At 38.2% G+C, this 27,955-nt stretch overlaps 4 protein-coding genes across 12 annotated transcripts; 2 read left to right on the forward strand and 2 right to left on the reverse strand.

The window, feature by feature from the left end:
• The first annotated feature begins 884 nt into the window (after window positions 1–884).
• LOC103700742 (uncharacterized) lies at window positions 885–6,626 on the forward strand. 4 transcript variants are annotated; one of them, XR_015969018.2, is made up of 4 exons: window positions 885–1,215; window positions 2,992–3,097; window positions 5,913–6,025; window positions 6,156–6,626. XR_015969018.2 is itself a non-coding variant. In XM_039131671.3 (3 exons), exons 1-2 carry the CDS (start codon window positions 974–976, stop codon window positions 3,092–3,094), a joined length of 345 nt encoding a protein of 114 aa, XP_038987599.3. In that variant the 5' UTR covers window positions 886–973; the 3' UTR covers window positions 3,095–3,097; window positions 6,156–6,626. The 4 variants fall into 4 exon arrangements, 3 of the variants coding, with proteins under 3 accessions (XP_038987599.3, XP_038987603.3, XP_088561016.2); XM_039131671.3 differs by lacking the exon at window positions 5,913–6,025 and having other exon boundaries at window positions 886–1,215; XM_039131675.3 differs by lacking the exons at window positions 2,992–3,097; window positions 5,913–6,025 and having other exon boundaries at window positions 888–1,215.
• A 1,262-nt stretch (window positions 6,627–7,888) lies between these two features.
• Window positions 7,889–10,054, reverse strand: LOC103711213 (uncharacterized). The gene is made up of 3 exons (XM_089925576.1): window positions 9,861–10,054; window positions 8,661–8,988; window positions 7,889–8,248 (listed from the first exon to the last, which is right to left on the reverse strand). The coding sequence occupies exons 1-3, from the start codon at window positions 10,012–10,014 to the stop codon at window positions 7,957–7,959; spliced, it is 774 nt and encodes a 257-aa protein (XP_089781702.1). The 5' UTR covers window positions 10,015–10,054; the 3' UTR covers window positions 7,889–7,956.
• Window positions 10,055–10,374: 320 nt separating this feature from the next.
• On the reverse strand, window positions 10,375–20,623 carry LOC103711214 (mitogen-activated protein kinase kinase 1-like). Of its 4 annotated transcripts, none has more exons than XM_088704888.2 (8): window positions 20,337–20,584; window positions 20,008–20,092; window positions 17,200–17,340; window positions 16,172–16,396; window positions 15,899–16,081; window positions 15,532–15,755; window positions 11,920–11,965; window positions 10,375–11,000 (listed from the first exon to the last, which is right to left on the reverse strand). In XM_088704888.2, the coding sequence occupies exons 1-8, from the start codon at window positions 20,408–20,410 to the stop codon at window positions 10,962–10,964; spliced, it is 1,017 nt and encodes a 338-aa protein (XP_088561014.1). In that variant the 5' UTR covers window positions 20,411–20,584; the 3' UTR covers window positions 10,375–10,961. The 4 variants fall into 4 exon arrangements, with proteins under 4 accessions (XP_088561014.1, XP_008795499.1, XP_008795500.1 ...); XM_008797277.6 differs by lacking the exon at window positions 10,375–11,000 and adding an exon at window positions 11,664–11,846 and having other exon boundaries at window positions 20,337–20,623; XM_008797278.6 differs by lacking the exon at window positions 10,375–11,000 and adding an exon at window positions 11,664–11,846 and having other exon boundaries at window positions 17,200–17,334; window positions 20,337–20,585.
• Window positions 20,624–23,668: 3,045 nt separating this feature from the next.
• Window positions 23,669–27,256, forward strand: LOC103711215 (O-Glycosyl hydrolases family 17 protein). Of its 3 annotated transcripts, XM_008797279.6 has the most exons (4): window positions 23,669–24,058; window positions 24,744–26,018; window positions 26,807–26,837; window positions 26,945–27,256. In XM_008797279.6, the coding sequence occupies exons 1-4, from the start codon at window positions 23,689–23,691 to the stop codon at window positions 27,075–27,077; spliced, it is 1,809 nt and encodes a 602-aa protein (XP_008795501.4). In that variant the 5' UTR covers window positions 23,669–23,688; the 3' UTR covers window positions 27,078–27,256. The 3 variants fall into 3 exon arrangements, with proteins under 3 accessions (XP_008795501.4, XP_088561017.2, XP_088561018.2); XM_088704891.2 differs by lacking the exons at window positions 26,807–26,837; window positions 26,945–27,256 and adding an exon at window positions 26,208–26,786 and having other exon boundaries at window positions 23,722–24,058; XM_088704892.2 differs by lacking the exons at window positions 26,807–26,837; window positions 26,945–27,256 and adding an exon at window positions 26,211–26,786 and having other exon boundaries at window positions 23,722–24,058.
• Window positions 27,257–27,955: the final 699 nt, after the last annotated feature.

Here is a 27,955-nt window from a genome sequence, read left to right on the forward strand (position 1 = left end):
AATAATGATTGATGTCGGAATGGACACCGCCGCTTGCTGGCAGAGTGATGTAGGTTTGAATTTCAATGGTAAAAATTTGATCATATGCTTGAAAAAATTATAGACTTGTCAAGTCTATCACGCTTGCATTATGGATAAAATCTACATGGAACACGGGTATTTTATCAGATCTAGTAATGCTACAGGAAGTTCTCTCTTTTACAAACACTAGGAAACTCATATAATTTTTAAATATTGTTGCCTCTAAAATATATTTTGAATTTTTGAAGATTAGAATGAGAAAATGTCTGGCTAATAGTGATCTTCAAATCCAGGCCATCGATGATCGCTCCTTAATGATTTTACCTATGTAACCCTGGCCCAACCATTGTCCCCTTTTCCTCAATAATAGTTAGATCATCTACCAAATTTGGGCTTTATTATTTTGATCTTAAAAAAAAATAACATTAATATTATCTAAATATCAAATTTTACGTACATATCTGCTAGATGTATATTTTTATAAACACTTATTTTCCTATTTTATTTTTTTATTTTTACATAAATATCTACACCATCTAATACGTTAAAAAATTAATAGTTTAAAATTAAAATGGCTAAAATATTTTTAATAAATAAATTTGTAAAAAATATTTATAAAACAATGAGATAAAAAATTATTTTCAGATTTTATTTTATTTTTAATTAAAATAAATATGATTTTTTTTATTAACGGAACTGTTATAACAGGAGCATTCCTCTAAAAATGGTATTTTAAGAAGTACAAAAATAAATATAAGTTTTTTTAAAAAATATTTATGTAAATTTAAATTTTTAGAAAGATATTTATGGAAAAAAAAGTTAAAAAAAAAAGGGGCTCGACCGGTTGAGAAATCCGGGGAAGGGCGGATCCGGTTGAGAAATTCTTAGTCGACGCGTCTCTTGCCTCCCGGTTCCTCGCCCCACAGCGCGATAGGAGGGAGGGAGAGGAGAGATGGAGAGAGGGGCGAGCCGAGCGCGGCAGAACGCGATGAGGTCCGGGCTGGTGGTTGTGGGAGCCATAGCGTTCGGCTACCTCTCCTTCCAGGTGGGCTTCAAGCCCTTCCTCGACCGGGCTCAGGAGGCCATGGAGATAACCCTCCCCGTCGACCGCGAAGCCGGCCAGCAAGAAGAACGACGGTCGCCGCCTTCCGATACTACCATCTCCTTCTCCCAAGATGAAGAAGATTTAGGGAGGTAATGAGGTATAGGATGCCAAACCTCTTGTTTTCCCTTTTTCCAGATCAGGACCAGCTAGGGTTTGTATGACCAAAACTGTAACGTTTCTCATTCTATGCATTTGCTTTGATGATTCTGAAATTTAAAATTCTGGGCATGGATGGGAAGTCACAAAGTGTGGGACTCTGGATCTTTCTTATGCCTTTGTTTATTCTGCTTCAACACTAGTTTTTATGATGACTTTGATTCTTGGGGAAGGAGGCTCGAGTAGAGTTTGATGAAAGAAGTATTCGAGCTTACATAACGAATTCACTCGAGCTAGGCGTATGTTGAGCGAATTTTGGATAGACTGGCTCTTGTATTAGTATTTTGTAGTTCACTAGGAGTGAGAATTTCCTAGTGCCACAAGGGAAGCAGACTTTTGGTTTATTATGAAATATGAGGTGGTCATATTTAGCTTTTCACATTATTTTTTAATGATTTTTAACTCCGATTTTTTGATTTTAGATTAGTTTTTAGGAACTCAACGCTTGATCCCATCAGTTTGGTCCCCTCTTCTGCCGAACCAATTAATCCGTTAGGTATGGAACTAGTACTATTGATGAGCAGCCAGGGAGCCTGTTATGGGTTTAAAAAAGTGTTTGAAATAGAGGAAGATAGTAAGACTGAATAGTGTGTTAGGCTATTATGAGTTTGGTTCTGATTGTATCAAGTGCAAAAATGGGACATGTAGTCGATGTAGTATGAATGTGTAGCTGAAATAGCTATTGTAGTTCACAATGTAAACCTTGTGATATATAAGAAATTCTTGTGTTTTTTTTTTGCTGTTTGAGGCCAAAGTTGACATTGGTAGAAATTGAGATGGAAATGAGAATGGAATATGAATTGCGTAATTTAGTGGTTTTAGAGGTTGTTTATGCACAACATTTATATGTGATGCTCATTTCAGGTAGTAAAGCTTCAAGTAGGGAATAATGCTCCACTGCTACATAGGGCCTACTAGCTGATTCAAATGCTATTTATTCCAAAGCTGGTCCTCTGATGTCTCCCTGATCTCTAAAATCCAAGCCTTGGTAAAATTGGGTATGGGACTCCTTTTTTTATGGTGAATATATATTGTCCAGTTCTTTCTGATGCAGTTTGCATCATCATACATGTTGAGCTGACGGGAATGCTAACCCTTCATCTGCTGGCTGCTTATTCAAGATGTTAATATTGGCTCTTTGATTCAAGGAACTGCATGGATCAAATGAACGTTGCTGCTAATGCTAGTATAAGGCAAAGGACTAATGTTTATCTGGAACATAGTGTAGGCAACTAATGACTGTCGCTACATATGGATTTCTGGATGATGAAACTGAGTGGCATGCTTGATGAGAAAACTCAAGGCCTTGCAACCCATGAGTTGAGATCATAATAGAGTCTAGATCTCATAAGCTGGACTCAGTTCATTGTTTTATGCTGAGTTGTAACCTCTAAGTTTAAATCTAAAACTTCAAAAAGGTTTTATAATGGTAATTTGGAAACACTGGAGATGTATTATGAAAATATCTTCATCTTGGTGTCATATAAAATTGGAAGCTGTTTTTGTTTTTGCTTTCTGTTAAAAGATCTAGTTGACACGCCACCTATTGCAGTCTAGTGCTCCACGTTTTCCTTCGATACATTCTGGCCTATTTGGTGTATGGCATCTTCATACTCTGTTTGTTATAACCAAGATACTTACTCTACAAACGCTGCTCTTTCTTTCCTGTAATGCCAATTGTTTCAGTTATTCTTTTGTTTTTGAATCAGTGATGCATCAGGGGAGCTTCGTCACATTCTTTTGCATCTTGTTACCAATGCCATTTTGAGTCCACCTGTCAACTGTTGCATAAGCTGCATTGCTCCATTGTAAAAGGTACCGAAAATTGTTTTAACTGATGGATATGCATTCATAGGTTGAGTTGGAACATTTTACTTGAAACATCATCAGAGAAACTCAAACAATTCAATCTTATAATAATTATTTAAGATGTATTTAGCAGTTGTTATATCTGTTCCAGTACAAGACAACTTAAGGCAATGCAACGTGGATGATGTTTTCCTTTGATCCCATTCATTTCACATTCCAAGTAAATGCTATTCCCTTATCAAAGACTAATTTAGGGGTTACACATCACCTGCAACACAGGATTCTAGTTTACAATAATGCAAGAAGCAAATTGAAACTTACAGCACAAATTGGGGCAATCACTATCTATGCATTACCTCCCCTAGAACCAAAAATAAAGAGAAGCCTGAAGCTTAAGTAGCTTGACCATCTAGGTAGTTGGCATCAATTGCATGCTCTTGATCATTCTCCATTCTGGAGAAATGCCCCTATAGCCTTCTTTTTCTTCCCCGAGGAGGTACTAGTTAAATAAGAAGACTAAGAAAAAAATTGCAGAACATAATGGCTTGCAAGGATTTGAGGATTTCTCAGATTTTCCCATTGATATTACAAATCTATATCTAATGAACTACAAAATAGATTCCTATATATCATTATCTCAATGATGTTGTTTCATCGTCACAAAGTAGTATAAATATATGTCACTACCATAATGACTGTTTGACAATTGCTTCCTGTTTGATTTGGTGTAAGTGGGCTGAGCGGAGCCTATTTCACTCAAGTAGCTTCGTCTTCTGTCTAAATTAGATCAACTAACTTACTTCAGCTCCACTTCGGGCCAGTTCAATGGCCAAAGAAGAAGGAGAAGAGGAGGAGGAGGAGGAGCAAGAAGAAGAAGAACTCGGTGCGGGCAGCCAAATAGGTCTTTATGCATAAAAATAATTATAATTAGAACCATGAAAAATATGTTATATGCGATGGATTGTTTTGGCTAGCTCGTGGATACTATGACACGTTAGTGTCATGCTTTCCAGATCAAAATTGAGTAATTATAGATTGTCCGGATTGAAAAGTCTGATACTATGCACAATAACTTAACTGTTCTGAGGGAACATTTGGTCTTGGAGTAATTTTGGAAGGAGGGAGCGGCGTTTATACGATGCCTCCTATTGGCAGGAGGCTTTCTTGTTCCTCCATTATCTCCATTATTGTCTTATAAGCTGATCGCATACTAATTTTACGTGGGATTTCTGAAGGATGGAATTAGACTAGCATGATTCTACTGAAGTTTAAAATATTGTTAAACTGAAAGTGTTCATTTAGTGTTAAAGAAATGACTTCCATGAGTTTGGCATGTATCTCGTTTTGGTTAGTAAAGGATTATTTGCCAACTGCCTTGAATGGTAAGCATCTAAGCAGCGAAGTACTTACCAAAATTACAGGAAACCTGTTTCCCACTCAACTAGAGTCTCACAGGAAACTAAATTGGGAATGATGCGATACTTTTGAGTAACTTTCTGAGAATCTTGGATTTGAAAAAAGAAGAAGGAAATTTCTATTAATTGGGTTCTTGATGATAACGTATGAAAAGGACATGGCAAGGAGGGGGGAGAGGGTGGGAGGGAAGGGAAGAAAGTCTTAAGTAAAAATTTCTCCTTGTAGGTCTTGATAGAAAACCATTGTGATAAATCATATCTTTTATTTGTTTTCTTGTAGGAGAGTAAATATTAGCAAAAGAGGACTCCTTATCAATATTCATGAATTAATTTGTAGCTATTTATCAAATTCCGCAACTCGAGAATTCAGTGCAAATCCATTTAAAACTAGTTTACTAATGGTTTTCCTATGATTCCTATGCATTTTTAACATCTGTTTTGCATAATACTTTTGCTTTCTTTATGATCACATTTCCCATTTCCTACATTAGGGTCTTTTATTGACCATCATTTTCCATTACTTGGATTTGCATTGTTTCTTGCATCTATCTGCTATATTATGGTGAGCACTCTTAGAGTTGGGCACATGGGGCACTAAATGTGGGGAGCCTGTGCTCTAAATATGTAGGAGAAAACCCAATGTGCATCTCACCATATTCCTCTTTTCTTTTTTGGGTTTTATCCTGTCTCATCATTCCTCTTTTCTTTTTGGACATCTCGATCAACTTATCTTTATCTCTCAATAAATTCAGTTTTTCTTCTTTAAGGAGTTCTGGAAAAGAAGTATAACAAATAGATGATAACTGCCACTATTTCTAGGATTTTCAAAATATATATGCTCTCATGTGCATACCACATGCCAAAGACCTGTTTCCTCTAATGGCAGCTATGAAATTTACACCCTCCCCCTTCAGAGGGCTTTCTTGCCTCTATCATAACATGCTTTCTTCATTATTTCACTGAGTAATGAAATGATTGGGTTTTTTTTTTATCTGCACCTGTTCTTGTAAAAACACAATAATGGTTCTTATGTATTCGCTAGTGCATCCTTTTCCTCAGCTCATTCGTGAGTTATCAACTCTACTCTTTAGTAGATGCAGCACCATTGTGCTTTTATGCATATGGTGATACAAATCTTGCTATGTGTGCATCGCCTACCACACTGAATTGTCAAATCCATCAATCAAAACAGTTGTCAAACTGTAACCAGAAAAAAAAAAAGAGGGGTCCACTTCTCTATCTGATTATTTTCCTAGTCTAGATTGCAATTGCTTTAGAACTATCTTGCATGACCAGAAGAACCCTCTTTTGATAGCTTTAATATATATGAATACATGGACAGGCCTTAAAGGAACTTGTTAAGTTTGTTAATGTGTTGTATATCTGTGTTACGGGATCCCTGACAGGAAAATTCTGCAAGAGACCATTTAGCCGGCTGGTTTGGATCTAGGGGTTCCTTTCATTGAAATAGATGGAATGGTTATGAAGGAACGAAATTGGAGTTCAACTAAAATATTTTGTAATGTCTTTCTCCGCCTGATTTTCGTTGTGAAGCCTTGGTAAACCAATATCGTATCCAAGGCCACTCATGTACAGCAGAAACATCGGCTGGCTTTATCCTCTAACTAGTGTGCATTTAACTTATGCAGGCTGTCCAGGAATACAGCAAGCGTAAACTAGAATTCCCTGCAAGCTGAAGTCCTAGGCCGACATGTTCGCTTGCAGGTGATGAAGTTTTGATTACTGCAGCAGAACTAGAAGGGTAAGGTGAGGATGTTTTGATAACTAAGGCAGATCTAGAAGGGTATGACACCCATGCAGATGCTTGTAAAGATACAGGTGTCTCACTAAATTGGATTGTTGAGACGAGGCCCCTGATAAAGAGGCTTTCTTGCCTCTTTGCATCCTTGAAGTTTTCCGGGGGTAGTCAGCCGGCTACCAGCCATCTTGCTGAGGTTCATGCTTGCTCGGTAGAAAGACCAATACCTATCCTGAGTTCCTGTAAAGAGGTTTTAGGAAAAGATATGAATATAGAGCAGGAATATAAATTTGTCTGAGGTCAGTAAGATGTCCTTGAATTGCAGATTGACTGAAAGAAGGATAGCGGCGACCATTTTGTCTGGAAGTCTATTTCTGGCTGCCCTGTTTTTTTTCGTTTTTTGACTTTTAAGACAATGGATTTTCGAGTTTTTTGCCCCCCTGTTTTCACTGCATCCTATTGTGAGGTTTTTGATTATTTTATGAACAAGAGAAACACCACATTGTTCTGCCGGCTTGGTTTGCAGGTGCAGGACTGATCACCTGGTTATTATATTGTTCAGCCATTCATAGAGCAAACGGTGGCTAAAGACTAAAGTCACTGCCATTTTAATCAGAAAATAAATGACACAAGTCAGTTCACAGCTAAAGTCACTGCCATTTTAATCAGAAAATAAATGACACAGGTCAGTGCACTCTATTAGGTTTATTTGTTGGAATGCTAGCTCCACTTATTTCTACCATCAAATCTCCTATTATGTTTAATAGAAATTTCTGAACGTCCGTGATCCATTCAACACTTTCACGTGGTGGTACGTGAGAAATATAGGAATAAGTTGGATTGAGTGCAAGCAGAGGTATAGGGTAGATTGAGAGACCTGGAGACAAAAAAAAAAAGAAAAAAAAAGGAGGAGGAGGGGGAGAGAGAGAGAGAGAGAGATACTCAGAATCACAGGTTTCAGAAGGGAAGAAAGAAAAAATATCCCATCTATATAGCTAACAACAACAACAACAAAGAGTTCAGATTCTTCCCAGTTCTTGACGTCATGATCGTCTATGGATGGAGAATAAGACAGTGCCATCAAACAATATATAAACCGTAATGGCAGGATTTAAACCTCTCCATTCTAGTTGCAAAATTGAGAGGAATCTGATTTTTTTTTAGTTAAGAGAGCTTCATGCAGACAGCTCTCTCATTTTAATACATTAGGAGTCTAGGGTCACAACAAGCAAGCAAAAGAAATCTAATTATCTAACAGAGAGGATGACTTGAATGAGCATTTACAAGGAATCCATGGGTCACACAACAATCAAGAAGAAAGTTAATACAAGCAAGTATTCTTTAATTGAATAAGCATTTACACGGAATCCATAATTCATGACTGCATTGCAAACCAGTTAACAAGTCAAAATCCATCCAGGAACTTGGTAAAATCAGTTGACTATGAGCAAGACTATTAGGACACCAATTGAAATTTGGAGTTGCAGAGAACGAAGAAGCAATAAAAAAAAGATTCTTAATCTTAATTGAAAGCTTCCACCATAAATTTTTGGCACCCAAAAAAGAAGAACGCTTTAATAAGATGATCGCCGAACAAAGAAACTCGACACATGCTCTTCCCACTTATCTCTCTAACATCTAAATATATGCTACTAGTGGAGCTGTTCAGGCTTTTTTATTTGTCATGTAATTTAGTGAAGACATAAATTCTTTTGTACAGGAATAGATGGTGGTTTGCTGCCGCTACTTGAAATCGAAGAAGCACAATAACCTCTTGCTGCCTTCTTTGATATGGTCTTGCTTGAAGTTGGCGGTGCTTGGTTAGATTTTGGGCTTCCATCTAGCCCTCCTGCATAGCTCCTGCATGACTTCATCTTCCTTCTCAAGGGAGTCTCTTTCTTAGGCAGATCCTCAAGGCATCTCACATCGGACAGCGAGGTGAAGGACTGGGACTTCCCTTGATAGTACTTGGATAGCCCTCTCCTACAACACACCACAGTCAAATAAGCTTAAGAAGAGTTGAAATAGGAATCCTCTTTGCAGCCATGTATATATGCTACAAGCTATATGGAAGCAAAAGAATAAGAGTTGAAATCTTAAATCCCAAATCAAAAGAAAAGAAAAGAAATCTAAAATCTTATTAACATAGATCTTTTTCTTAAAAAAGCAAAAGAAAAACGGAAGAAAACTTTTAAAAAATCTTTTTAGCATAGGCATGTTAAAATCACTTTTTCAAGCAGAATCCAAAAAGCTAATTTATATTAGATAAATAAGGCTTCTTAAAATGATGATAAACTAATTTCTCGTTAAGCAATAGTAATAATTTGTATTTGGTTGAGCTCTGGTCATGGATACATAAACATAAGGTTTAGATTCAACTCAGAGTGGTACTCACTTGATAGGAAGGTGCGCCGTGAGGGAGGATAAATCGTAGAGAGACTCATTTGCATCGAATCGTGGGGGCAAGGAGGTTGTTTTGTCCAACGGCGGGGGAGAGTTTGGAGAGGAAGCTGCGTCCTCCCCAAAATCTTCGTCGTCGGAGTGGCCAAAGAAGGAGGAAGATTCCCGTAGCGCATCATCATCTTGATCACAAGGTGGCATCCCATGAAACATCTGGTTGAGGTCTTCACCCATGTCGAGTTTGTAGGCTTCTGAACCCAAGAGATGAAGGATATGGAGTCTGTTTCTATGTCCACCTTTCCTTCTTAACAAGGCTACTCCTTCTATATAAAGGATACAGCCCGCAATTATGGGCAATTCTATCTTCTCATAGATGTTTATATTTAAAATTAAGAAGCTGCCTGATAATAATAATGAAAATATATGTGGACTGTGTGAAAGGTGGAATCTAGTTGTGCCGCTCTTTGCTTTCTTTACTAAAGTATGTCAGTTAAAAATCATTGTTTTGAAAAGGAGTGAAGGGATGGTTAATTACTTTGTAACATTGTCCCTCTGTTTTATGGGTATATTTGTAAAACGAGTGTGCGGATGTGTAACGGATAAGGCCGAAGCCTCGGATTCATCCATATCATGTTCGTATCTGTCTTCCATAACCATTTCAATGCATGTGTTTTCAGTTTTCCGGTGGGAACTTCTCACGGCCATGATTTTAATGAAGGCTGAACAAATCTAGAGACAACTTTAGTGGGCTTGTCCCCTCCAGGTGTCCGGTGATTCTTATTCTCCGGAACAAGTGTCCGCCCAAACAAATGATGTCCAATCTAGAAACAACCGAAAAGGAGTCTTCAAGGATTCACAAGGAAAGTAACAGAGCGGGGTCTCCGGATTCAAATGGTCACACGTTAGACGCTGTGACCTGTCGATTTCTTGCGGCTGGGGGGATTGGACCGAAGTCCAAGTAGGAATAACTCAAGCTTCGTGCCCACAAGCTGGCCTCCTTCCCTTGTTTTCAGCGGTTGGCAGGGACTTGGTCAAATCACGTAGGGAGACTTCTAGAGCTGAGTTTTAGCAGGTCATTGTGGAATATTGAATCGTTCTAAATGGTCCAGTTTGGATAAAGTTATGGAGGATAGAAGAGGGTGGGGAGTGGTAATAAATAATGATGCCAATTTCTTGAAGCAGAATGAATGCCTACCGAGCGTCTCTTCCAGATTTCCACGGCGCGACTGCACGAGCTGGTCGAGTTTCAAAATAGAGACAGTGGGGTCCACGGGATCGATCACATGGCCCGGACGGTGGGAACTGGGACTCGGTGGGGAAGCGGAGGCATGGGGAATGCCAGGAGCCATGACGCTCGCTATATTTTGAAGATTTTTTTTTATTATTTTTATCTGCAAAAGAATTCCATGCAGTCTTATCCAAAACCTCGAGCCGTGTGAGCATGATTCTTGGCGTTCGGGTATAATGCCATAAAAGGTAATGAGTTCTAATGATCATTAGTACGGAAAATTGATCAAAAGCATGGAAAGAATTCGGAATTTCATACAGTAATTAATGTCTGTATATCTGTATGTTATATTGTTCAAGTGAAAATAAAGATTTAAAATTATATATATATATATATATATATGTATGTATATGTATAGAAAAAATAACATGATAGGCAAAAAAAAAAAAAAGCTTACATCATTAATTCCCAGCCCATAAAGATCTTTGAACCCGTCAAACCATGAGCATTTTTGGACAATGACTCGTCTATTCTTTGACAGAGAATAGAGGAGAGGCATTTGGTCAACAAAATAATAATAATAATAATAATAATAAATATTTTGAAGAGTATTCTTATTATATGTGGGATTTGAAGTACATTACCCTTCCGATACTCATGTAAACTTTGCTTTTGACGTCACCCAAGCGGTAGGAGAAGATAAGCTTTGAGCCAAATGATGATTGATTTCTTGATCAGGAGGAATATTTTTTAAAAATAATTGATAATTCATGAGTAGTATGCAAATAGCTTAAAAATTTATGAATAGCCCATAAGCGGACAATAACTTACCAAACAGTCCGATTCTCTAAAGATGTCGATGAAGTTGATATTTCTTGTCAGCCACACAACCGCCGAAGGAGCAAGGATCTTTCACACCAAAAGCAGGAGCCAGTGGCCAGAGGTTCCAAGAATGAGGTTAGCATCTTGATTCTTGGGGAATATCTGAAAGCAAGGACCCTTTTTGGTCTACCCAGAACTGTAAAGGCATCGACCACATTGGATTTTCCGTCTCAATCCAGTTTACAGCTATTCAAGGAAGCAAGGTGGCCCAACAATTTCCATTTCCTAAAATCATAGAATCGATTGTTCATTGGAAACAGTTTGGTGTACATATTTCCTTCAAAAGTTACTTTGTTTTAAGATGTAACTTATCAAAGAATACACAGACCGACAATAAAATAATTTTTTTTTACAAAACTATCCTCCTAAATATTAAAATTTGTATAAATATCTTCTTAAATTAATATTTTCAGGTATAAATATAATTTTTGCGAGGAAAATATAGATACAAATATCAATTTAAAAAATATTTACACCAATTTTAATAATTAAAAAAATATATACACAAATTACTCACAGAATGATATATGATCCACACATGATATAATCCTGATTCGATCAAATTATGGGTTTTAAGATGATAGCTTAAAAGGATCCGTATATATTGATGGATGCTTAGAGATTGAACATTGAAATATGAGTTTGTTTTTTTTTTTTTTTGGTAGAACAATGAAACATGGTTTTCAATAGCTCTTTGCCGCAGGAAAACTAAGTGGTACATTTATTCACGCCAAGGTATCCTCACCTGAAACTCACGCAGCTGAATATATGCATGATTTGAAAGCTAAGTGGTACATTTTATGCACTCCAAGGTATGCTTACGTAAAACTCAAGGAGTTGAGTATGTACATGACTTGAACAAGAGCAGCAGCAAACCAGAGAGAAGCGGGAGGGCAAAGTGAACTTGCAGCATCTTTACCTCAGATTGTTATCTTACATTATTTAATGGTGTATGTAGAAACCATCATATACTTACACATCACCAGATATATTTACAGGAGGATCTACGCTACCAACAAGAATTGCCAGATCGATGTCTTTGTCCTCAAATTTTTTGATAAAGGGATGACTCTGAAACCAGGTGAAGGGATTCAGCAAGATTGTTTGGTATTAAATTGCTGTGAACAATGAAAATGATACTAACCAGGAGCTCCAAAGATGACATTCTTTCCCGAGGATCCTTCTGCACGCTGCAGACAGAAAACGGAATGAATCTTTTTTTAAACATATCATATGCCTTTTATGAGGGGTAAATATACTGTGGTCCTACTTGCATCACATAAACAGAGTAAAAAGGCAATAACAGCTACTTCATATGAATCAACAAAATCCAATTAGATAGACTCCAGATAGATTAAGACTTGCCAAAAAGCCATAGCTTTTTCGTGTTTTGAGGTACATCTCTAAATGATGACCCATAAGCCGATCCATATACATCGGGCTATGGCCTTGTAGTTAAATGTTACTGCCACAAGGGATGATCCAGAAAGAATTGTGTAGCAGTTTAAAAATTATACTTGCATGGAAAAAAAAACTGCAGATTCGGGAAACATCATGAATCGCAAAAACATCTAGTGGAAACAAATCCGGTACATTTGATTTAAATTAGAGAAATAACAATGAAAGACATGGTGATAATCAAAAGAACTGCATAGACATCCATCCTCAGGAATCCAATTCAGTAAGATTAATTTAAATAGAGAGAAAGTAATAATGAATGTATAGACATGGTGATGGTCCAAAGAACTGCGTAGCCACGCACATTGATACACCCATGCACACAAACACAAGCACAAAGTTGAGATAGTAGAGTTGTAAACCCTATCTCCTCAACCCCCTTCTCCACTATCCACATCATCCTCTACCACTCAAACCCTACCTCTAACCCTAGCTTCATCCCTCGAGCCACCAACCCCCCTCCCCTCCTTTCTCTCCTCCCTCTGCTTCCACCTCTCCCATGGCAGCTCTTGTTGCAGATACCAATGCCGCCCCAACATCCCCTCCCCCTCCTCCCTCTACTTCCACCACTCCCATGACATCCCCTCCCCCTTTTGCCACTCGCACGTACCCCTCGCCTACATCACCACTACCAATGCCGGCAAGCTGGCCCTTGCCCGCTCCCTTTGCTTCTTCAAATCCTAGGAGGCCGAGCAAATCATTGGATGGCCCTAGATTCCATCAGGAAGGTGAAGGGCTCGATTCAAGTCTAGCCTTCTCAGCTTTAGGCCAGGCTCGGGTTTGGCCGCGAAGCTAAATTTGAAAAAATTTTGGCGCCTGGTTTGGACCTGAAGCCAATTTTTTTTTTTTCATGCCAAGCTCCGCCTACATGAAAATCTAACTTGGATGGGCCCAATTCCAGCCCTAGCAACATATAATGAACCCAATCTACTACACAAATGGTGCTAGGATGCTAACAAATCCTCAAGAACTCGCACTTATGCACCTTTGGGTAGCTGAAGATGAAGGTGAAAAAATGGGAGAAAGATTCAAAGTTAGGTGCTTTATATCTTCTATACAAGAGGACTGACCTCTCCTAAACAAAGAAATCCAGGGAATTTGTAATAGTTCCAACAAGTCAATAGTATTAGGGCCCATTATCACAACAGGATAGTCGCACCCCAATAAAGAGAATCGACGTCAATAAAGAGCCATTAAAAAAAAATCAAAAACCAATTCAAAACCGTAACCTAAACCCAATATAGCAATGTGGCGCAGCACGACTCGAAACAGCTCAGCATGTGCATGTATTAAAAGAATTCCCTCTCGCTATGGGCTTGAGTTTCCATCTCTCTATGTATAGAGGCTTTAGAAAAGTCCATCCAATGTGGGAGTATACTCGTGAGAGAGCACTTGAGGGATGCAAGTTCCCCTCAAAGAAAAGAAAAGGCTCCAAAAAGTTTGGAAGATCTTTGAATCTTCCCATGAAGATTTTGGAGGGGAACTCAAAATGGCAACAACATACAACAATATAGTGGACTCCAAAATATCTCATAACTAATAATCATTGGTTGAATTTGAGTCATTCTCTAAGTATGTTTCAATGTTACAATCTAGCAACCTAACAAGAGTTTCAAGCTTGTCATCTAGTAATATGATAAATACTATGAGCATGATTGGCTCAAATACCTCAATAATAGAATCTGAAAGTATGATTTCTATTTATAGAAGTGTTTTTTCCCTAAATTTTGAGACCAAACAAATAGAACAGAGAAGGAAACATTTAACCACCTCAGCCCAAGGCTAGATAGATGCAAAGGATGATATGAATTCCAAACTATTGGATGGTTTTTATAGAATGTAATTAGGAAGACAGACTATAATACATTAATTGTTACTCAAAGTGTGATGTATGGAGGTGTAGCCGTAAGTCACATATAAATATGAGCTGCCTCAACGCAGTTGTATTCATGTATTTGCTTCTATTGCCATCATAAAACAATATGAACATATTCTAAACTTTGCTCTTTTATGTCTGGAATCAAATCTGTCCAAGACCTCAGGATCTGTACAATATGAATATATTCAAAGTATCAGATCATCAATCCAATTATGCCCAAGACCTCAGGATTTCAAGACAAATGTGGCTCAACTTGAATAATGGTACGACCTGACAGTTAAGGGTACTTAATAAGAGATGAAAGGATTTTGTCACCAAGATCCTGGTCCAAACAGATGGTCTTCAGAGCACCACGAGGAAACCAGGCCGATGGACAATCAAGATGAGCATTTTAAATATGAAGAATCTATGGGCAGGATCACCATGCTTTATGACTCACCTTATAAAACAAAGGTCACAAGATCTGAAAGTGTTTGCAGATCTAACAAAGCCTGAAGAAAAATAATATTGCTATGGAAAAAATGGAGCCATACAAACGGCATAGAGCAAGAGCTCATCAATCATCAATCATAGAGGATGCAAAGAGCCTTCAATATTGATATGATTAAACATCATTATATGGAAAAAGATTGTGCTTCAAGATATTTAATTATAAAGACATCATTTCCACTATTCTTTTAGCATGCAGAGGGTGAATGAAGGTGGCAAGTGCATGCTACATAGAGCGGGTAAATCCTCCATAAGTGAAAATGCATGTAGCCAAGATTTTCCGTACCGGTTAGTACTAGTGCGAACTGACTATACCAATACCGAACCAGTACGCAGTATAGAAGGATGTACCGACACCTAATACGTCAAACTAGGCCCCGTACCAAATGTACCAACACTGTAATAAGATGGATACATGGTTTGATACCAAGACGGCGAACCTTACATGTAGCAATAAAAAACATCAAGATTTGGTCCTGTGTAGCTTCAAAAATGCCTTTAGTACCAATATGTTTAACTTTCATCCCATTTTAGCAACATTTTTTTTTTTTTTGGCTACAGAGACAAACAAAACAAACATATAATGTATCTCAAAGAATATGAGAGTTGCAACTCAATTAAGGTCCATCAGCTATGATGAGGTCTGCGATGAACACAAAATGACAAAAAAGTAGTAATAAAATAAAAAAAAGTGCGATATGACCAACTCTTGATATTTTTTCGGCGAATGCTTCTATTCATTTAAGGTTAAAAACAGCAGAAGAAAAAAATCTATAAATATAATTAGTAAAAACTTTGAAAATGAAAATAAGCATGCTGCGTACTAGTAAAATTTTGTGATTATATGAATGTAAAAGATTCATCCCTATCATAGCATGTGACAGCGCAATAAATGCAATAAAACTGCTCCATGCAAGAAAACTGGCATACCATGCTGATATAAACGAACAAAACTCTGGAGAAAATTGATCTGATGGGGCAGAAGGTGGTGGCTGATCCACAATAGCCTCCAAAAGTTCATAAAAGCTCAGGCAACCTTCTTCTTGTTCAGATGGTATGTAAGGAAAGCGGCCTATAGCACACTCAAGTATTACCAAGCCCAAACTCCATATGTCACTCTTATAATCATATGAGCTTCCACTGATCCGCTCAGGCTGGTATTAGAAAGGGAAAACAATGATATACTATCAGCTAAGGAAAAGCCAGCAAAAAATTAGAATACTTAAAGTTGTAGAAGTTATAAAATAGTCATATCATCAAATTAATAAGAGAACGGTTAGATAGTAGATCAACATACCGACATATAATTGTAGGTGCCTACAAATGTATCACGTTGACCCATGGAGTTAGCAAGCACTGCACTCACTCCAAAGTCAGTTATCTTTACCTCACCTCTGTGATTTACTAACAAGTTTGATGGCTTTATGTCCCTGTGAATTACATGTCTTTCATGGTGCAGATATACTAAACCCTTCAAAACCTGAATGTAAACAGAAAACACATCTGAGCATATTATAAGTCCCCAGCAACATAGAAGCATGCATATTATAGATCCGTAAGAAATCCTTGCCTGTTTGCAAACAATTGCAAGATATGGCTCAAGAATTGTTTTCACTTGTTTAATTATATCAGCCAGAGATCCCCGATCCATGTATTCCAAGACAAGAAAAATTATGCCATTATGGTAGAATGAATGGTAGCAAACAACAACATGCGGGCATTGTGACGCTTGATTTATTTTAAGCTCTTGCACTATTTGTTTACGAACTGTCTCTTGAATATTCATCTGAATGCCCTGCAAAATGCAATGTCTTAACTCAATTCATCATATCCTCCATAATGCTATTTGGGAAAAATGAAAGCAGCCATAATAATTGCAAGTGTCAGGCAAGCACTGTCTTCTTGTGTGTGTATGCGTGTGGATGCAATTTTATGAATCCTTGGATTATCCCTATTTTAAGAAACACACTTTTCTTTGTTCATAATATCTTTCAGCTACACAGAAAGAAAAACTGAAGGCACCTTATGAAAGATCACAAAATTTACTCACTCCTCTTGAGCATTTCCAGCCTTTAAAAATTGTCTCCTCTCACAGACTTGTTTATGAACAATGGAGCCTAGAGGGCTACTATGTAATTCCACATTCAAGTGATACCAAAATTAGCATTGTTCGGTGTATATTCAACTGTACAGAGAGAGATGGTGGCTGAATTGCATGAATGAAGCAGTTTGAGATCCATCATAAGTGCTTCCAGCAAAAATCCTGCAGATCCCACCCTTCATCTAGGTGCAGACCAGTGCTTCTCTCCGTTGGGACCTCATGAACCTCATCCAGTTTACTCTTCTAGGGAATCCTTTTGTTGAAAGATAAAAGATACCGACAAAGTTGGTTGGCTGAAACAAGGAATACTGAGATAAAGGGTGTTATTGCATTAGTTAAATTATCTGGCCATAGAATGTACTAAGCAATGCCTTTGGAAGAGAATCTACCAATCCATCCCTTATTCTTATCTTCATTACAAAGTTACATACACTCTTCAATATATATATATAGACACACACAATATATTAGACATAACGTCATCATTAGTTATATACCTTTAGGGCATAGAGAGTCCCCAACCATTTGTGCCGTGCAAGCTGAACAACACCTCCACTCCCCTTCCCAATAACTTTGATGGTCTCAAGGTCTTCCAATGAGACCTGCATATCCTCCTCCTTAACATCTGGTTGCTGCAGCTGGGCAAGGTAAAAACCAACCATAAAGATAAATATCAGCAAAAAGAAAGAAGAAAAGAAAAGAAAGATGACTATAGAATAGATGTGTATAGGTGATAACCGTTATGGATAAGGTCTAAAAAAGTGAAAAAAAAAAGAAGAAGAGTTCAGGCTTAACAAATCTTGAAGCCCATGCCAAAAACTATTTAATTGCTTTCGGAAATATTTTATCAATGATTGGAAAATTATAGATAAGCAGATACTTCTCTTGAACTGGAAAAAAAAAAAGAAGAACTGCCAAGTTAACATGGAACCTGCATCTATGCATGTATGAAACCATAACTATCACCATCAACCAACTATTCAAGTCCACTTTATGGATCCTCATTCACCAAGGATTCCCATTAGAACCATCTCTGATATTATTTCAAGCTTTTCCATATTTTTCTCTCGCAACATCCAAGTAATCTTAGATCTTCCCCTTCTCCTACATCCTTCAAAACAAACTAAAGTACCTCTTCTTACTGGAGACCTCTCAAATCTATTATACATATCCATAACATTTGAATAGATTCTCCATCACCTCGTCTTTAAGTTGTGCAACTCCAATGGCTCCTCTAATACACTCATTTCTCAACCTATCCCTCCTAAAGTTTTAATACACGTCCATTTTAACATTCTCATTTTTGTTACACCTTATTATCCTAAACTCTATTTATTACCCAACATTCTAAGCCATGCAATATGAATGCCTTGTAGATATGCTGTTGAAATTTTAAAAATTATAAAAATTGGAAGCACATATTTTTACTAAGTTAGATGGAGAATTTGCTAAGCCGAGATCAGCAATGACTATGAGCATAATGCCAGAGTTAGCACTGAAGACTAAAACTGAAAATAACAATTCAATAATCAAATCATTGGGCCTATACCTTCTTCCTCTGACATTGATGTAGCCCTTAGCCATCTTTCTGTACAAATCTAGTGACTTGTCTATAAGAGAAAGCTCTTCATACATCACTGGGGCTACTCTATGCACTGGACATTTGTAGGACATATATAACTCTCATCATAATAAAAATTGTAATGTTCAGAAAATTTACCAGCTAGAAAGAATTAAAGAATTAAAATTTGAAGTCCACCAGGCAAAAAAGAAAAGAGAAAAGGAAGAAAAATAAAAGATTAGTCAAAACTGCTCTAATGACCAATCAAAAGACCTTCTAAGTTTCAGTACTTTAATGTTCAAGTTTCAAAGATATGGCCAATACCAACATGCTTCATCCACTTTTTACTGAAGCAAATCAAGCCAAAACTGAAATGACTGCAGTATATATGACGGCAAGGTTCAAAAAAAGATGAAGGGTAGTATTTGTCTCAGCCATGTTGATACAACTCCCTGTCAGCCAATTTAGATGATGCATCAACATACACATTTTAGCAGTTTTGAGGGTTTTTTGTTTGTTTGTTTTAAGACTCCGAGAATCACAAGGAATTGACTTCGATTCCAGATATTAATGATTAAAAAAATCAAAGCTTAAGGAACAAAATGGAGCCAATGCATTCATTTTTGTATTATGCTAAAGGACAGGATCGTAGCTCAAGAAGATCAAAGAGGCATCCATTGCTCTCTTGCACATATTTTAGAATTTTTGTGCTGTCACATATTTGCACTCAATAGGCACCATACAAAAATCTGAACTGATATATTTTCTTTAGCAATCACAAATAACATAAAGCTACAGGCAACAAGAGCCATGTACTAAGAACATTGCTCTTCCTCAAGTTTGATCTTCACAAGTACCCTACAGTAAGGATTTGTTAATCTTGATATTAAAAAAATTCCAATATGACTGAACCAATAGTTACTCTCTTGTACAACTCTCTGGTAGTCTTATATTATAGTTAGTATCTAGTGTTGGATTTTCTGTATTCTTCTCTTGATGCTCCGCATTCTGGAATTCACCCACCAGCATGATACTAAATATGTGCAAAGTACTGTATACCTCTAGACATGAATATGACTGAACTCCCATCCCTTGCCTTTCCTTTCAATAGACATTGTTTTGGTTCAGTCATTATCCACAAAGTTTTACTCTCATAAACCAACCTCCAATAGTTTGATACTTTAACTTATCTGGTTCAGTTTTTTTTACCTAATATCCTCTCTTGGAACTTTTTTCTTCTTTCAGAGTCTACCTACCATCTTTTTATTTCAAATGTGCAAAACGATAGTTCAACTCCATGATTATAACCTGAACTTATGTCGCTTCTTTACATTCCTGACACGGTCTCACCATTATACAATTTCTTCATGCAACCACTCGCAAGCATGCTGCTTTGATTTTTGGAAGCATTGGGACCTATAATATTCTTTGATAAATTTCTGTTTATAAACTAGTGTTGATATCACTGAAGGAAACAAACAAAAATGAAAAGAAACAAAAAAGGAAAAGGAAAAAAAAAACTTCAAGATTTGTCCCGGTTCCTATGATTGAGCTGATAACAGAGTTAAAGTGCTTATAAATCGTGATGTCCGACAAAGAACAAACTACGACTTCAGAATCTAATTATTTAATTCTAAGCATAAACTTCTTGTTCCTTCTGAAAATGCTTCCTTGGACATTTAAAAAAGATAGTTATAAATATGATTCAAAAAAAAAAAGAAACAAGAAATCCAGATGAGCTTACACGACTCTCAGTTTCCTCAGAGATCAACCGCAATCCTCTCTGATTCAGTCGCAGATCACCGTCCGTGAATGTCCCGCTTGCTGTCCTGAATTCACAAAATCCCTAGTTTTTCTCACAATCAAACCAAGAAAGCCAGAAAATCTTCGAAAAATGATCACGCCATATTTGGAAAACCACTAAAGTATCTTGAAAGAACCGAGTAGCTTCGTCTCGATTTTCAACGCAAATTTCAACAAAAGAAAACTCGGAATGGGAAAAAAAACCTAGCTTCCTAGCTTGGATCTCTCGAAAGAAACAGAGAAAGAGAGCGATCCTAGAGGAATGCTTACAAGAACTTGTCGACGGGTGTTTCTTGGGCCGGCACGGCGACCTTGAGCTGCTTCAATGGCTTCGAGCCCTTCATGCTCTAGGGTGTCGAGATGGCGAATCCGGGCTAGGGTTTCTATGGTTTTATCGAGAGAGGAGAGAGGAGAGAGGAGAGGAGAAATTTTTACAAATAAATAACTAAAGAAACCGCGACCTTTCTACGGAGAGACTAGAGAGATGGCTCGATAATAACTTCAAACTACGAAGACCGCTGAACGGTAAGCCGTCTCTCCGAGGAAAAATACTCCCGTTGGTAACAGAAAGAATCGTGGAATTGAATAAAACCCGGATCCGTTGGGGAGGGCCCCTGTCCGGATCTCGGACCCGTTGCGGACTCTTGCGTAAGTCGTGCTTGGGTCCGGGGTGGGACGGGAGCAGCCAAGATTCGGATCCGATAATTTGGGCGGGTGTGAATTCCGGAACCCGATAAGACCTCTCAAGAAGAGCAGCGCTTTCATGACTGACACGTTGACTGCACTATCTCACTCTTCATGGCCGACTGGTGCAGTAAGCACGTGCGAAAGGATGTAAGGAGGGAGGCCTAGCCGCGTGACAGAACCCGAAATCCGATTTTGATAGGTCATATTCGTCACAGCCTAAATTGCAATTCATTGGTATTTATTATGCAAAATATACTTCAAAATGTCACTTATCTGCATAAAAAAATATCTTCTGGATTAACTAATGATGGCTTGGCAACTTAATATTTAATCACATTTGTATTATATTCAGAGGGACACAAAACAATAGTGGCATGGCACTAGCCTTGTTTAGATACCTAGAAAGCTTATCAAACAATTGGGTTGAGAAAAATTACAATTAGTTTTTAAATATTTGTGATAGGGAATAATGATACGCTCCATTGGCAGAAACTTTGCACAGGCTAGCTCTAATTTTTTGAAGTTATTTCTTATAGTTGCATATTACTTTGGTATCTCATGAGGCTATGACTAGCGCCATATGATATGAGGAATTTGGCATGTTTGGCTGAAGATTAAGCTGGTTTGGTAACACTAGAGTCAGATAGAATCTCCATGCGTAGAAGAAGAGATTTGTAAAAGAACTAAGAATTGTATGCTTAAGTGGTTGGAGCTTAAATAATTTCTTTTTCCTCGAGCCAAATGGGTTTTGTGCTGATTTCTTTGTACCTGATTTCCTATGATATTCTCCTTGCCCTTGTGATGAAAGGCACATCAGATGGAGGCCATGCAGTGCAAATGATCAGTGCTCTACCTGAAACACAGCCTGCACTTTACGAGCCACTCACAATAAAGAAATCATAGAAAGCTACGCTAATGAAAAACATCAACAAATTTTGATGCAATACACAACTAATCGACGCTTTCTCCTAGCGTCGGAAAATAACAGTCGCCATTACTTTTTATTCCTGTAGTGTGCATAGCAAGGATTAGGAATAAGTTACATAACATTCTGCTCTGGGATTAAAGCATAGGTTTGCAGCTGCTGGGACATGAATAGCTGTTGGAATATACCTGAAGTTCATCTTTTAACATACATCAGCAATAATAAAGCATGTAGGCTCAGGGAAACCTAGACCATGCAGTCAAGGTGCTGAAGGTAAGAATCAAGCTTCAACATCAGCTTCAGCTTTCAGTACACTTGCCAATTAACTAACATTAATATGAAGTTCTGAAACAATTCTGAGATTGATATCTCAGCACGATAGACAGAACAGATTTCAGTGTATAGACAGACACGTTTTAACTTGTAAATTCACAGATGATTCAGTTCAAGCTGGAAAGGTAGATCTATCCTTGCAAATGAGAGCAGAAATTCATGAACGTACTCAAAATGAAACTTAACTTTATCAGTCATTACTTCAAGTCAAATGGGTTTTGTGTTCCATATAATTATTTCAAATCCTTGAGTTCTTTTAACATGTTAAACATTTTTATTTTTATTTTCAGGGATAATACACTTTTTTTACGTAGACTTGCCATGCAAAAGACAAGGTATTTGATAATCTTCTATTGCAGTCTGGTGGGGAACAGATACAGCAGAAAGTTATATGGGTGAATGGTAAACTCTCCGTCTTGTATAAGTAAATCAGTCTTGCATACCTCCTGGCATTCCAGTTTGGGAGACCAATGGCCTGAAGAGTAAATGGAGGTTGATCTAAAGAGGAGTTGAAGGGCTGTGTGGAGTTGAGACCCCATGTCAGCTGGAGTAAATTCTGCAGGGCAGCCATTTTTTGGGCTTGGCAGTAGAGCAATACATCTTTTTTTCACAGGAAAGGAAAGCTCTGAAGGTTAGTGGGACCCTTCTCCCTCTCCCTCTCCCTCCCATCTCCCTCCTCTCGCTCTCGTCAAGCGTTCTCAATGTAACGATCTGGGACTAAACATGCACGCACAATTTCTAACGTCATTAAGCTAATAGTTTAAATTCATTCAAATCTAACCACAAGCACATGATTGATTTGTGGTCGATATCAATGGATCCATACTATAGCGTCATTTAGTTTACATAGGTTATGAATCCAATCAACTTATGATCTCATTCAAAATATCTAATCGAAATATATTTTTTAAATTTTTTAGTTCTATATAAATATTTAATTTTTTTTTTTGTGGCAAATAATAGATATGTGGTTAATAATTTGCTTTATAAATTTTTAAGATTCCTCCGTCAAATGATCAATAATTGGATCAGGTGTTACAGGACAGTTCATGCGACTGCCATCCAGCTGGTCACCAACACAAGTTAGGTCACCTGTCAATCTCCCTTGACCCGGTGCCCCCTGGAAAACCAGCGTGGCATCCAATCACAGCCACTGATTCTTGAATCATATAGGCCCCGTTTGGATAGTAACACGCTGAGATTGACATTTGATGAATAGGGCTTACACGTATCCGCGGCCGTTATGAGCTGCGATTATATAGTACATGCAATATAAGCAATAAATTTTTGTATGACAACTTCACAAGAAATTATTTATTAAATCAGATCTACGGTTGAGATGATGTAATAGATAGAGAGCAACATCGGCAAGCTTGAGAGAGAAAAAGAAAAGGGAGAAAGACAAAACCTTTTTTTTTTTTTGCCTATATTGCTCTCTAGTTGGGTTGGCCCAATCAAAAATTTCTTCAACCTTAAGCCACACTTAAAAATGGAGCATATTTCTCCGCAGATCAGACGGCAGGAAGCATCGCTAAGTACAAAAGGTAGGAGGGGACCGATCGGTCGATCAGCTCGAGCCCTTTGGTTCCTTCTCCTGTCGGTGAGTTTCCGAATCCAGATGCAAAAAGGCCGATACAGCCTTGTTTTCTACCGTTGGAGGGAGCACGTCATGGATGCATGTCTGTCTCTTCTCGGAGCTCGAGCCCACCAATTCCGGACTCCAGACCCTTTATAAACTCTATCTTGAAAACCCACTTCAAGTCCGGTTCTCAGGCACTCCTCCTCTCTCCAGAGGCAGCCAGCTCATCCGTACGCCTTTCCTCTGAACCCCTGACGAGTGGCTCGTCTCGAACTGCGAAGCCAACGGTTGGAAATTGTTCTCTCTCTTATAGGGAAGGTATTCCGGGAAGAGGATGGTCCGAGAGATTTCATTGGGGGAGGAGGGGAGGGAGCATTTTGGGAAGATTTAGAGGAAAGATGGCCAGCTTAGCTGCTTCTATGGCGAGAGAACTCCGTATAATTCCTCTGCTGTTCTTGCTCTTCGCTGGTCAGTGTGGGCTTCACTCTGTCTTCACTATGTTCCAAGTTTCTTCGTTCTTTCCTTTTATTTTCCACCACTGTTCTAGGGAGTAAAGGGGCTCGTATCTCCCACTTTGAAAAAAAAGTAAAAAAATCATAAATTTTTGCTAGCCTTTTTTTTTTTCCGAGATCAAAGTTTGAATTTTTGCTGTTCTTTTTTCTCGATGAGATATTTCATCACCATTCCTGAAGAATGCGCTAAGTAGTTTACTCACTCATCAAGCAATGCATTTCTCTTTTTCTTCTTTTTCTCCAGTTTTTGGTATTAAATCAGTATCAGAAGTTTTTGTCTGGTAACCAGTCATACCATGATGGAAAGGAACCAAGAACAGAAGGGTTTCTTGAGTCCAGATGCTTGTATTCAGACATTTTTAGGATCCATTAACTCGATAGCTCCCCTTTTATGCGTAAAAGTTTTAATTTTTTTGGTGCTATTTTTCTCTTCTTGATTAGATATATCCCAACCATTTTTAAGGGGAATTTTAGTATGTCAAGAACTACAAGCGCTCATTAGTGATTAGTCATCAAGCAATGCATTCGAGCATTTTGTTTCTTTATTGATCATGAGATTGTTTGTTACTCTTATTTCATTTCATTGAGTCTCGAAAGTATGATAGACTAATGAGAGAAATCCAATCCAACTCCTGCGACAGGGCTTTGCAGAGGGAGCAAAATTGGCGTCTGCTATGGCCGGAATGCTGATGACCTCCCGACACCTGACAAAGTTGCACAACTGGTTAATCTTCACCAGATTAAGTATGTTAGGATCTATGACTCCAACATCCAGGTCATCAAGGCCTTTGCCAACACCGGCGTGGAACTCATGGTCGGGGTCCCGAACTCGGACTTGCTTGCCTTCTCGCAGTACCAGTCCAATGTCGATACCTGGCTTAAGAACAGCATCCTTCCCTATTACCCGGCGACTATGATCACCTACATTACAGTAGGCGCCGAGATCACCGAAAGCCCTGTCAATGTTTCTTCACTTGTGGTGCCGGCCATGGTCAATGTCCAAACTGCTCTGAAGAAGGTCGGGTTACACAAAAGGATCAAAGTGTCGAGTACTCATTCGCTCGGCGTGTTATCTAGATCCTTTCCACCATCAGCTGGGGCTTTTAACAGCAGCTATGCTTTCTTTTTGAAACCAATGCTGGAGTTTATGGTGGAGAACCGATCACCATTCATGGTGGATCTCTATCCTTACTATGCTTACAGAGACTCACCGAGCAATGTCTCCTTGAATTATGCACTGTTCTCGCCGGCATCTTCAGATGTCATTGATCCAAACACTGGTTTGGTTTACACCAACATGTTTGATGCTCAGCTGGATGCCATCTTTTTTGCTCTCATGGCTCTGAATTTTAGGACTTTGAAGGTTATGGTTACTGAATCAGGGTGGCCTAACAAGGGATCTGCCAAAGAAACTGCTGCAACTCCAGATAATGCTGAGACCTACAACACCAATCTTATTCGCCATGTCATCAATGATACAGGGACTCCGGCGAAGCCTGGGGAGGAGATTGACGTCTATATATTTTCATTGTTCAATGAGAATAGGAAGCCTGGGCTGGAATCAGAAAGGAACTGGGGGCTGTTTTACCCTGACCAAACTAGCATTTATACTCTTGACTTGACTGGTAGAGGGAATGTGGATGTCACTACAGGGGCAAACATCTCGAGTTCAAATGGGACATGGTGTGTTGCTTCAAGTAATGCATCAGAATTGGATTTGCAAAATGCCTTGAATTGGGCTTGTGGTGCGGGAAACGTTGATTGTTCGGCGATTCAGCCTAGCCAGCCTTGTTATCAACCAGACACTTTGCTTTCGCATGCCTCATTTGCTTTCAATAGCTATTATCAGCAGAATGGGGCTACCGATGTTGCTTGTAGCTTTGGCGGTACGGGGGTAAAGACTACCAAAAATCCAAGTAAGCATGCCTCTCTTATAACATGCTGATTACAATATCATTCAATGGTAGTACCTTTGTTCCAAGGTCTTTAATCCAACTTATGGAATTTTCTCTAATTCGTGCTATCATCTTTCTCACACATTTCATGTCATTATTGCATCTCACCCATAGCATGAATTGATATGTGTAATTTTGTTTTGTCATAAGTAGAATGAGCCTCACCCATATTTGGCAGATGTGCAATACCAACCTGTGCTGTGGTATGGAATACAAAGGTATGAAACCTAGGAGAGACAAATTCCATTCTCTACTTTCATTATAGAATGTCTATTATGGGATCCAACAACCTTAGAAAACAATGGCAAAGTTTTAATGATGGGAGAACACATCCAGCTTGTGCATGCATGTAGTACCATATCTACCAACAAAATTAGACTCTTATGGACAACTTATCATGCAAAAACCAGTACTTTGATCTACAAACAATTGGATAAAGTCAGTCAGGATTTTTCATATTCCCCATCTGCAGCAGTCAGCATCATCTTTCAATGAAATAAGTGTTGGGAAACCCCTGCTTCGCTTTTTTTTTTTTAATAAGAAATTAAAAGTTGTAGATAAACTCCTCAAATCTAGGGCCTCAAATCTACCTAAGCTTTCTTCATGAGGCTTAATTTCCTCATTTGCATCACTATTAGAACGTTTAATGCTATTCTCGTGCCACTGCTTGATGCTCTAGGATGATTAGCTGTTGTTTCTTTCAATTATTTTCCACATGATTATTCCTTAATATCTTTATTTGTTTGCAGGTTACGACAAATGTATTTATGCAACATCAGGGTATGTATGTATGTATATATATATGTATATTAACCCTTATCAGCATTCGGTAGATCAAATTTCACAAACTTCTTAACTGAAGTGGTTCTCTCTTTGCATGCTTACAGTAAAATGAGCAGTGGAAATTCTACAACGGCATCTGTTTCATCAAGTGCCCATGGCAGTATCCTCAAGAAGCTTATGGCGGTCCTGCTGTTTATGTTGTCACTCTCGCTTGTCCCGGTTCTAGGCATTGCCTGAAGTCCTCATAGTTTGGGTTCCTTTGAGCAGAATTTTTGTTTGAGAGAAATGGATGGATAAATGGGGAGGATGCGGTCTTAAAAAGGAAATATAATCTTGGGTAACTCATGGTGGCGAGGGGATGTATCCATATGCATGTACATTCATTCTCTGATTAAGTGCTGGTTGGAATGGCTTAATTGTAGATTTTTGGGGCAACTTGTCTTGTCTGATCATATGAGCAGGGAACTTTTGAATGCTGTGGTTTTGGCTATGGAAGGAAAAAAGTCTTGGAGAATCCATTACAAAGGTGTCACAACCCTAGTTAGGGATGTTCAAATTTCTAACTTATGCAGCGGTATATACTGTATAGGATCCCCCTTTTCCATGTTATTTTGATGTAAACAGGAGACCGAGGTGTGACAAATGTTATGATTCTTTATCGACTTATCAAAGAAGTGCCATATGAGTTTATTAGCTTGCGTCGGCTCTTCTTCAAGTAGCTTAAGTTTTTGGACTGTAAGTCCGTGACAAAAAATATTAGAGAGTATGGCTTATTATGCATCACAATTTTTATTAGTCATATGGACTTTCTGTTCTCTCTCGAGTAGGAGCCAGCGATGAAGTCTCTAAATTGCAGCAGAGGAAATGGAAGTTGAGGTTGTTGCTCGCTGTAGTTCTTCTTTTCTAGCTTTTCTCCAACACAAGTTCACACGAACTCCGGCACATAAAATGCTCATGTTAAAAATTTATATTTCTAGTCTATAAGTGATAGAATTGCATGGGTATATAAGAGCCAAATCAATGTAATATTAATCCAGTAACTAGTAAATTTTAAATTATTTATATAACCTAATAATTAATCTAATTATTTATATATGAACCCACACCTCTGGTCT

The sequence above is a fragment of the Phoenix dactylifera genome, chromosome 9, assembly GCF_051530095.1.
Source record: "Phoenix dactylifera cultivar Ajwa chromosome 9, Ajwa_hap1_PhDact_Kaust_v1.1, whole genome shotgun sequence".
In the NCBI taxonomy this organism is placed as follows: Eukaryota; Viridiplantae; Streptophyta; class Magnoliopsida; order Arecales; family Arecaceae; genus Phoenix; species Phoenix dactylifera.

Coding starts and splice junctions, on each gene's coding strand:
- LOC103700742 (XM_039131671.3), top strand. CDS start 974: ATGGAGAGAGGGGCGAGCCGAGCGCGGCAGAACGCGATGAGGTCCGGG. Junction 1,216..2,991: donor GATGAAGAAGATTTAGGGAG/GTAATGAGGTAT, acceptor TTTTTGAATCAG/TGATGCATCAGGGGAGCTTC.
- LOC103711213 (XM_089925576.1), bottom strand. CDS start 10,014: ATGGCTCCTGGCATTCCCCATGCCTCCGCTTCCCCACCGAGTCCCAGT. Junction 8,989..9,860: donor AAATCTGGAAGAGACGCTCG/GTAGGCATTCAT, acceptor TCCTTTATATAG/AAGGAGTAGCCTTGTTAAGA. Junction 8,249..8,660: donor ACGGCGCACCTTCCTATCAA/GTGAGTACCACT, acceptor GGTGTGTTGTAG/GAGAGGGCTATCCAAGTACT.
- LOC103711214 (XM_008797277.6), bottom strand. CDS start 20,410: ATGAAGGGCTCGAAGCCATTGAAGCAGCTCAAGGTCGCCGTGCCGGCC. Junction 16,397..17,199: donor GGACTCTCTATGCCCTAAAG/GTATATAACTAA, acceptor TGCATTTTGCAG/GGCATTCAGATGAATATTCA. Junction 11,966..15,531: donor TGTTCGTTTATATCAGCATG/GTATGCCAGTTT, acceptor TTCTGTCTGCAG/CGTGCAGAAGGATCCTCGGG.
- LOC103711215 (XM_008797279.6), top strand. CDS start 23,689: ATGTCTGTCTCTTCTCGGAGCTCGAGCCCACCAATTCCGGACTCCAGA. Junction 24,059..24,743: donor GCTGTTCTTGCTCTTCGCTG/GTCAGTGTGGGC, acceptor CTCCTGCGACAG/GGCTTTGCAGAGGGAGCAAA. Junction 26,019..26,806: donor AAAGACTACCAAAAATCCAA/GTAAGCATGCCT, acceptor ATTTGTTTGCAG/GTTACGACAAATGTATTTAT.